Source organism: Olea europaea, chromosome 21 (genome assembly GCF_002742605.1).
Source record: "Olea europaea var. sylvestris chromosome 21, O_europaea_v1, whole genome shotgun sequence".
Classification (NCBI taxonomy): domain Eukaryota; kingdom Viridiplantae; phylum Streptophyta; class Magnoliopsida; order Lamiales; family Oleaceae; genus Olea; species Olea europaea.
In genome coordinates, this window is record NC_036257.1 from 14,595,657 (window position 1) to 14,606,283 (window position 10,627).

General features: G+C 31.4%; 1 protein-coding gene across 1 annotated transcript; it reads right to left on the reverse strand.

Moving 5' to 3' along the window:
• LOC111370837 (protein transport protein Sec61 subunit alpha-like) lies at positions 1-3,696 on the reverse strand. The gene is made up of 7 exons (XM_022992730.1): positions 3,598-3,696; positions 2,384-2,753; positions 1,843-2,070; positions 1,398-1,752; positions 1,187-1,311; positions 903-1,038; positions 1-583 (listed from the first exon to the last, which is right to left on the reverse strand). Exons 2-7 carry the CDS (start codon positions 2,725-2,727, stop codon positions 344-346), a joined length of 1,428 nt encoding a protein of 475 aa, XP_022848498.1. The 5' UTR covers positions 2,728-2,753; positions 3,598-3,696; the 3' UTR covers positions 1-343.
• Between the last annotated feature and the right edge of the window lie 6,931 nt (positions 3,697-10,627).

The window sequence follows — 10,627 nt, forward strand, 5'->3', positions numbered from 1 at the left end:
AACAGTAAATATGGGGCAACACCTTATTCATCAAACTTGTCTAAAGTGAAATTTACAATAACTAGTGTAATTAAATAGCATCAAAAGGTACGAGTCAGTGCATGTCGAATTTGCTGTTGAAACATAGTGAGCTTCTCCATAAGCTATTTCATATAATCATCAAACAAAAACTGCTGGAAACTCCAGAGCGTACGAATTTTCCAAAATACATGTACCTTAACAACAAACTAATCTAAATTCTTAGTTTTGGAACCTGGGCTTGGGCTAAGGTAACACCCATTCCAATCTCTAAGCTCGGGAAGAAAGGAAACTTGGGTCGAGAGTAGCTCAGTGAAACAGTCCTTTAGAAACCAAAGAAACCAAGCTCGCTGGTCTTCTCCTTCTCAAATGTCTCAAAATACTGATATATGATAGTGACGGCAAGCAGAATCCCGGTCCCTGAACCAATTGCTCCCATAAGATCAGCCAACACGGTTAGTGCGCCAATGCACATGCCACCGAAAGCAGCTGCAGTAGGTATATAGCGGTTCAGCTCCTTCTGTAGATTAGATTCCCGATGTCCAGGCATCACCATTTGTTGTTCCTGAAGATTTCACAGAGTACATAATTAGTTTCATTCAATTAATTACCTCTTCTCCCGATAATAAGATTAAATGTACAGATGCATTATCTAATTTCAATTCACATCCCTGATAAAATCTTATGCAACTCATATCCGAATAAAGTAAAGATATATAGTTTTACGTATATATGGAGCTGATGATAAAAAATGCATTTTTTTTTTTTTTTCATGTAACGCATTATTTTCAGGAAGGTAATTAAATAGGAATACTGACATCCATTCAAGAAATTATTGGATGAACATTATATCGAGGAAATTTTGAATTGCACATTAATCATACCTTTAGCTGCTTAGCCACATCTCTAGCAGAGGATCCTGAGACCTCAATCCACGTTTTTGAGAACAAAGCACATGCTGACAGCATAAATACAATATAAAATAGTCCATGGAACGGATTGGCCAATATATCCGACAAGCTGAAAAACAACAGGAATCGTTACTGAAGAGTGAGTGTAGTCCACAGCAAAAATAAAAGTTAAGCCCCTCAACGCAAGTGTGCAAAGAAAAAAAGGTAGTTAAAACCGGCAGCTGCAAGGACAGAAATACGGGAAGATTCTTGATTACCTTGATGGTGCAGTTATGTAATATGCAAGACCACCAACAGGGACAGACTGGCCAGAATATTCAGATTCCTTCCACTTCCCCAAGAGGTTCACCAGAAAATTTCCACCGTATCTCCTATACAGCAACTGTATATGTAGGTACAATTGAGATTAGATTGTCCAGATATCTGTAGATCACTTCAATTTGTTCATATTAACAAAAATGTTAGTACCTGGGAAATGAAGTAAAGATTGGATACAAGTGCAGACTGCAAAATAATGGGCATATTGGAAGTGTAAAACAACTTAATTGGATATGAACCCTGTTGCCCACGAGCATTCTTCGACCTCACAGGCAAAACCACACGGAACCCTTGAAAGTAGATGACAATGAGAAAGACTAAGACGGTAGCAAGCAAGTTTGTAACATTTGGAAGGTTCTGCCTGTAGAATGCCTCTCGCAGAGCGCGTACTTTGTCTGTTCGAGTTATCAACAAATGGAACAATGCAATAACAGCGCCTTCAAATTCAGCTCCACGTCCACTGTTGATGGTGGTTGGGCTAAAAGCTTTCCAGATGATGCTTTCGCTGCAAATGAAGAAAACGTTTTAGTGATAAATATCTGTTCTAGCATGCAAAACCAATGGGCAAAAATAGATTAAAAGAATAAAAGCTTACCAAATATTGGTTGCTATGAAGAGTGAAATTCCAGACCCCAGACCGTATCCCTTTTGGAGAAGTTCATCCAGACAAATTACAATGATGCCAGCAAAGCAGAGCTGAAGAATAATAAGGATTGCATTTCCAACTCCAAGTTGACCAACACTGCCATACATGCCTGACAGAACATATGCAACAGCCTCACCAACTGCTATCAAGATGCCTAATAACTTCTGTGCACCATTCCTGGTTGATTAAGGATCATCATCATTAAGACAATAAAAAATAAATAAACAACTACATAGCAATAGCATCAAGAATTAGTTAAACTTCAGCTTCTTGAAACATTCTAAGATACTCCAGCACCACATGGGCACGAGCATACAGATAAATCTGAAGAGGTAACTTGAAAGTGATGCATCGACCTACTCTTTCAATGTAGAACTTAAAAGGAAAAATTTGTAGGTTTAGACCTTTCCCAATACCTATAATTCAATGAACATCTAATAAAGATCAAAACATAACATAAAATAAGGATGGTATGACTTTTTCTACTTACAACAGGGCTCGATCCTCTCGGACATTGTTATCAACTTCGATGATCTTTGAACCCGCTAAAAGTTGCATAACTAGTCCAGATGTCACTATAGGCGTGATACCAAGCTCCATAACGGTTCCCCTGTTCGAGGCAAGAATTACACGCATCCAATAGAATGGATCCGCACCTGTTGTGGAGTGTATGCCATACAATGGCAACTGACTGCAAACCAGGAAAATGAAAAGAGATATCACAGTGTAGATGACCTTCTCTCTAAATGGAATTTTCCTATCTGCGCTCTGAACCTCGGGCAGGAAAGAAAGAAAAGGTCGAACCAGATGAAGCACTCTAAATCCACCTCCCATCCTTTTTTGCTAAACTAACCCAAGACCTGCACAATCACATTACACAAGGAAATGCTTAAGAAGAGTGATTAAGGACAACTTATAATCTTAGTTCACTGAATTTGATGCATATTAGAAAGATATAATGTTTTCAAATTGATATATACTAGCTCTTGATGTGTGATTGTGAATTCAAAGAACGAAATTCAAACAACTAAGTCAATTTTCAAATTCACTGCCAAATTTACCTCAGATCTAAATTAACAACACTAATTCAATGAATAGCCTTAGACTTCTTTACACAAGTGAAGGTGCAAAAGTATGCTTCATAATGCTTCTGGGTTGAATTGTATACACTGGCAACATTATTAGATCACCTTAGATGGGGACTTTTAATATTTCCCACGTTATCTTAAAACAGACCTAAATTATGACAAGGATCTCATTGCTTTAGTAATCTGAGTGTTTGACCAGAAGACTACACAAACAATTAAGCAAAATCAGCACACATAAACAAACACGAATCAAACCAGTAACAAGGGGAAAACAAAGAAAAGAAAATAATTTTCAACATATTAAATATACAAATGCATCAATTACCACGCATCGGCAAAGGTTTACAGATGAACGGCATTCAAAAAATCGACTGCAGGTCATTAAAACAATCCACCAAATACAAAGCATCGATGTATAACCTCAGAAGATCTATGGTTTCAAACAAGATCCATTTCTTAATTTTAATTTCTAAATCGATTATAAGCAAAACAAGAAAAAGAATTAAAAAGGCTAGAAACTCGAATCGACAAATTGAAATATAAATCATATCACAGATCTGCAGATATCCGAAAAAAAGAAGAAGAAGAGATTATTCAGAGAAAGAATTGTACGAACTTGAAAATCGATTGCTTGAAGGTTGAACAATTCAGGATAGATCTCTCCAAATGGTTTTCTTTAAATGAAGAAGTAGCGTTCGCGTACTACGTCACTTACCCAATAGATGAAAGACACGTGGATTTGGAAAACAATGCGGGGTTGCCAAGAGTAATTGCAGCAAACGTCCCCAACGTTTTTTGTACTTTCTTCCCAAACTTTTTTTTTTTTTTTTGCCAATTAGATTCTCAATCTTCGAGAAATTAGAGACATACATCAAATGGAGAGACTCCACCCAATTCTCCATTAGTCAACCCCTTCAATCATCAAATTAAAATATCAAAAAGGGTAAAATAATCATTTTATTATTTTTAATTGAAATATTATATAAAAACGATACCCACGTGATAAGAGAAAATCGTTTACACTCCAATACATTCGTAAAAAAAATATAGTGAACAATATTTCAGTGGTACAATCGAGAGAGGTTCCTTGGGGTGGAACTATAGAAGTTTTGAGGATACAAGATACAATCAAGATAAATTTCAACTGCTTATCATTACAGTAAGCATTAAGCTTTTGTTTGGGCTCAATTTTAATGGGGTTTTGGAGAAAATGCACATTGAAATAGCAACTTTTTGAAGAATGTGCAGTTAAAAGGTAAGAAAAAATTTTCGTTTATGTGTAATATTATTTTATTGATAAATGTGCTGTTGAAAGTGAGTTTTGAAAAAATATATTTTTGCTTTAATAGATCCCAAACAAGTTGAAAGTCAAAATAAGTATAAAGAATGCATTTTTGTTGAATTAAAATAATATTGAGCACCCGTTTGGTAGCCCTTTTTTTCGAAATGCATTTTTCTCTCTCTTCTTTTCAACCACACATTCTTCATTAAAATAATATTACACGTAAATAAAAAACTTTTCCTTATTTTTCAATCACACATTTCACATCAATTTACTATTATAAAATATATTTTTACATAAAAATGCCTATCAAACAGCCCATGAATTGATAGCCCTAGCTACGACTTAATCTTGGGCAATAGCACGCAGAGAGTTAGGCCCAGAGCCCAGTGGGCCTCCTATTACTTATTTAGGGAAAATGTCACAGGTCCTCCACCTTTTATGCCAGTAGCAAGTGGGCCATCAATCCTTAGAAGAAAACAAGTTAATCTTCAAATAATTGCAAAAGCAGTCCTCTACAAAGAAATGCAAAAATTAGATTTTGTTTCTTAGCCCCTATTTGTGGAGACTAAAATCAATATTTTAGTATATTTCGATAAAATTTGATAAAATGTATGGTTAAGAAGTTGAGACCTATTAAATATTTGATTAAAATTAATTATTGATTTTGACTTAAATTTTAATCAATAACAAACATGATCTTAAAATGGACTACTGTCCAAAATTTGAAGTAATACAAGTTTATAACACGATAATTTAAGCCCTTATTTGATGACCATTATTTGGCTAAAATAATAATTTGAATACTGATTTTAGGAGAATGTGTTGTTAAAAAGTAGGAAAAAATTTTAAATTTTCGAGCATAATATTTTATTGTGTGAATCTGTGGTTAAACATAATTATATAGAAAAAGAATTTTCAAATAATGATCATCAAACATAAGCTAAATATATATAGAAAAGGTTAATATCCGTCTCTTTAAAACTTTTTGTTATATAGTTATTTGTTCTTGACCTTTTAAAAGTGAGATTATATGCCTCCAATCTATTTAGGGTCTACTCAATAGACCCTTTGTTTCTAGTAGAATAGTTTTGTGAGTAAGTTATTTTAGATCAGTTTCATCTAAACACTCTTTTAGTTAAATAACACACTTTCGAAAAATTATTCAAATACATTTGAAAATGGCATCTTAACCTTAGAAACAACTTTCGACTTTTCAAAAACTCCACCAAACGTGTCCTTAAGATGTGATGTGAATTTAGATCTCATAAGATGGAAACTGTCAATTAGAGCTTTAAAATTGCATACGACTTCTCATGTGACTCAAAGTTAGAAGACAAAACCATCGAATCAATAAACCTCTCTCTCAAATTTACGTGCGATTTTGACGTTCGCATTGATTGTTTTCCTTAGACTGGAAATTCACATATTTATAGAGGTTGAAAATCCATAAACTCACTTTTGTAGGTGAAAAAATGACAGCACGTAAAAGGTAGAAGAGTTAGTTTTCCCTTTTGAATATAAATTTTGAGGATTAATTTGTTAATAGAGCAATAGATTGAAGTCCAATGGTTCACTAGAAACCATTGCGAGAATTTATACTTAGGAAGACTAGTTGCCATTATATTATTTTGTGATTATACATTGGAGGATATAAATCACCTAATTAAAAACATGTTTGGTGGCTTCTTTAAGCACATTGTTATTCTTATTGCATTGCTTTCTATATCAGGGTAGTTCCCTGGTGGGAGGAGGGACAATAATATTAGGTTGAAACCATAAACTCTAGAGAAAATTCAACATTATATCTGCATGCGTACAATTTATTGGTTCGTGTAAGCCTTGATGCAGATGGAAATGTGCTTCAATTCTAGTTGAAAGCGTTGTTCAGGACTTTATTCGTATCTTACAAGATGGATAGCTATTCGCCGTGGATGCTAAGAATAGCGACATCGTTCGAATTTCTCCCCTACTTTCCTAATGTGCGCTTCCCTGTCCATTCTGCTGAATTATACTTGAGTCAAGATGAATATATCAGATGACCTTTCAGCATTTTTAAGTGTGGTATGGTAAATGTTCTAAAAGGTGTAATGCTTCACGATGCGTGGAGGCCAAGTTATAGGCTAGGTGAGCTTTGACGATGCATAAGCGTAAAAAAACGTAAAAAAGTATTTTGTTATTTTAATTTTTAATCAATCAAAAAATAAATTAAAAATTAAAAATAGTACCTATCAAACATCTAAAACATATTTATATGGACTTTATACATTTTTTTTTTAAGTTTCCAACAGAAGATAAGGTTCAAATGTAAATACTAAATAGTAAATTAATAAATTTTTTTGGGAGTTTTCCTTTGTTTAAGGGTTCAAGCGGCTATTTTGAGTTTAGGGCAAATGAAGGAAAGAAATCTGCCTTATGTTTTAAATTAAAAAAACTGTGAAAAAAAAGAAAAAAGAAAGAAAAAAAAGAAGAAGATAATAATGCATGCCTAGGTAGCAATCAACGGCCATCGTCGACTACTAAATGAGGCACCAAGCCACTTGACTTGGCGTTTTCGCTAGACTTCGGCTATGCATGCCTTTTAGAATATTGGGAATGTAATGCTCCTTCCCTCTTTGGTTCTGGAACATGTAAAGAGAGAAGATTACATTTTTTTTTTTTTTTATATTCATATGCTTCAGCTTTCAAATAACTAAAAAATTTACCAATGATGCACTGGAGATTAGAAAAGTTTAACCTCATTTTCAATGAAAGACATTTCGTGTACGAGCACTTTTCCCTACTATATAAAAAAAGGAATGTGAGGGCACTATAGAAAGCAACAGTGTCTTAATTCATCTTTACTGTAGCTTTTTTATTTTTTTGTTTTTTTTTTCAATTGGGGGTCAAAAACGACGCCGTTTGCTTGATATATATTTTATTTTATTGTACACTACCTCCAAATTTACTGCAACACGCAATTTTCATTCCTCCCCCACTCCAATATAGATATATATAGTAGGGATATAAGAAAAATATCACTTTTATATTCAAAAAAAAGAGATAGAGATAATATGCGACAGAATTTTTTTTACAACATATTACTTGTAAGTAAAAATTTTAAAGAGAAAAGAATTAAAGAGAATTTTAAATTAAAAAAAAAGTTATAACGTAAAACTACACAGTTAAAAACAAAAAAAGAAGTAATCTCTTCGTGCACGGAGCAAAAGCCTCCGTGGAAGGGGGGAAAAAAATTAAACTGAAGCCTCCGTGCATGGAGACAAATGTCTCCATGCATCTTAAAAAATCAATTTTTAATTACTATTTATTATTTTTCACAACATTTTTCTCAATACATCATTTTGCTCAAAAAAAATTATGCGGTATGACGTAATTTTTTTTAATATTTAAAATTTCATTTTTTTCCAAGTGGGGAGCAAAAACTACGTGTTATATATATATCATTGTAGTTAGTTTATATAATATAAAGAAGTATTGGCTTTTATTTAAAAAAAAAAAAAAAAAAAAAGAGGATCCGTGCACGGAAACCATGAGAGAAATGAATTTTTTTTTACTTATATTTTTGTGTTCATTTTCACGCTCATTACAAGATATCAAAAGAAGTCGAAATATTACATTTTTAATATCGTTTTGAAGTACTCGCAACATAGTATTGCATGTCATTAACGGTGCGTAAAACGGTCAATCATAGCAAATGTTATGGGACGTCAAAGTAGGCATTTTCAAATTATATTTCGAAAATTTCAATAACAAGCTAACTTTAAAAATTCATCGACGATTGTACGATAGTTGAATCGATAAATGTTTTATATTCTCTCAAAACTCATTTTGAGAACTATATTGTAGAGACATCAAATGATGTAAATAGATATAAAAAATAGTTAAACGGACATTAAATGTATGTGTTAAAAAATACGCATAAGTCGTTTTTCTTTAAAAAATCAATTATTTTATTACTATTTCGAAATTTTCGATAACAAGCTAACTTTAAAATTCGTCGACCATTGCACGATAGTCGAATCGATAAATATTTTACATTCTCTCGAAAGTCATTTTGAGAACTATATCGTAGAGATATCAGATGATCTAAATAAATATCGAAAATAGTTAAACGGAGATTAAACGTATGTATTAAAAATTCATTTTTTTCTTACAAAAAATCTATTATTTTTTCTTTTTAATTCTTTTATCTTCCAAATAAAACTTTTCAATTTTAACGAAAAAGTTATTTGTAGGTTAAAAAAATTAAAGAGAAAAGAATTAAAAAAATTTATATATAGTATGGTTTCCGTGCATGGAAGATTATTCAAATTTTTTTTTTGTACTTTTCCGTTCTCCATTTTCATACGCTATGACACGCCTTTTCAAATCAACTCATTTGCTTATATTATTATATTATATATATAGTGTAAGAGAGACAATGTGAATTTATGTAACACGCAACCTTCCATACCTCCCGCATTACTTCGTGCTGAGTTAGCTGACCACTTTTATAAGTAAAAAAAAAAATCACTTTTAATAAAAAAAATGTAAAAATAAACATATTAACAAAAAATATTTCTATTATATGTAAAAAGTACTTATATAAGTAAAAAAAATTCGTTTAAAATTATTTAGAAGTAAAAAATAAAATAAAGTTATGAAAATTAAATGAAGAATATATAAATATTATTTAATTAAAATTGAAAATTTTACTTTATAAATAATTGGTTTTTTTTATCAATTTATTTAAATTTCTTTTTAATTCTTTTCTTTTTCAAATGAAATTTATTTAAATTTTTTTAAAAAATTCTTTTGCCCTACCAAACTTGAAGTCACTGTTGTATCGTTCGAAGAATAGGCCTGCTGTTAGGGTTCTAATTCTTACACCAATAAGGAAGTTGACCATTCAATAAGTGCCACTTCAAGTTATTTTACGTGCAATCCTGAGTTTGTTATTTAAATGTTTGTGTATGTGGATATTCTCTTTCAATTTACAACTGCATGGGTTATTTTTGAACTACAAGTATAGCCTCTCGAATCGAAGTTGTTAAAGAAAAGCATTTTGCGAAATTCAATTTACAACTTATTTGCAATATCAGATAAAAAAAATTCATCTACATTAAACAAAAAATACAAAAAATAATTAAAAATAAATTATCGTTGACATATATACAATCACAACATTCATTATACTTATTTATAAGAATAAAAATAAATTATCGTGACATAAAATATACAATTGACCAAAAGATGAGAATCAAACAAACATTTCTTATTTCCAAATACTTTTTGTACAATCTATAAATTCTATGCTAATAAAACCAAAATAAATACAAAATTTGTGCAACACATGATACGCAGATTAGTATTCATAAAACTCTTGAATTATATATTTTACGGTTTTTGTTTTTGGGTTTAGCCAAAGTTGGTGTTAGTTGAGATAGTGTCGCAAGCAAAAGCTGTGATTTGCTATTTCTTTATGATTGAAATAGAAGATATCTTGAGGATGTCAAGTAAGATTGTACTTGAGATGGATTTGTTGCCTTGTAAAAGTTTGAAAAATGTTATGCCTTTTCAAAGCCGGTCCCGAAATTTTGGGTGCCCTGTGCGAGATTTTAAAATGATGCCCCCTTCAAGTAATTAAAACATATATTAAAAAAATTTTCAATAATATGATTTCATTGCAAAAGTATGATATTGAAATATTTGTTTTTCTTTTTACATACATGAACAAGAAAAACATAAATAAAGCTCAAAAACATCTCTGGACTTCATCAAAATTCATGTCATCAACAAAGAACCATCAAAGCCACTGGCATCTTCGTGCAATTCCATATAAGCAAACCTTGAAAAAATATATATATCAAGTGTAAAGCTTTAAATGCAACAAATCATGTAAAAATATTTCTTCTCGCATTTTTAGAAGCAAACTCACTAATTAAACTTTCGTAATCAATATTTTCTAGAAAGTCATGCTCAATAAATATCAAAGCTAATCCGTTCAATCTTTCTTGTAACATGATTGATCGCAAATAAGATTTTAACAACTTCAGTTTTGAAAAACTTCTTTTAGCAGATGCAACAGTAACAAAAATTGTCAATAATATTCTATAAGCAATACATGTATTCAGAAAGCAATCCAATATTTTCAAATAAGTCAATATATCAAAAGCTGTCTTTATTTCTTTTCGTAAAAGATTTTGCAAAACTTTTAACTCTTAAAATAAATCTTCTCCATCAAGATCGCAAAAATTTACATGTCTTAAAATAATGTCAAAATGATCATAACATGCTTTCAAATTAGCATCATCCAATGAGTTTAACTTGTCAGAAAAAATAGAAATCCAAATTTTTTTTCGTATGAATTGAATTGATCAAACCT

Bases quoted from the DNA above. Each gene is read 5' to 3' on its own strand.
- LOC111370837 (XM_022992730.1), bottom strand. From the start codon at position 2,727: ATGGGAGGTGGATTTAGAGTGCTTCATCTGGTTCGACCTTTTCTTTCT. The intron at 1,312-1,397 runs GTACTAACATTT...CTACATATACAG, and splicing joins ATCTTTACTTCATTTCCCAG to TTGCTGTATAGGAGATACGG. The intron at 1,039-1,186 runs GTAATCAAGAAT...GTTGTTTTTCAG, and splicing joins TACATAACTGCACCATCAAG to CTTGTCGGATATATTGGCCA.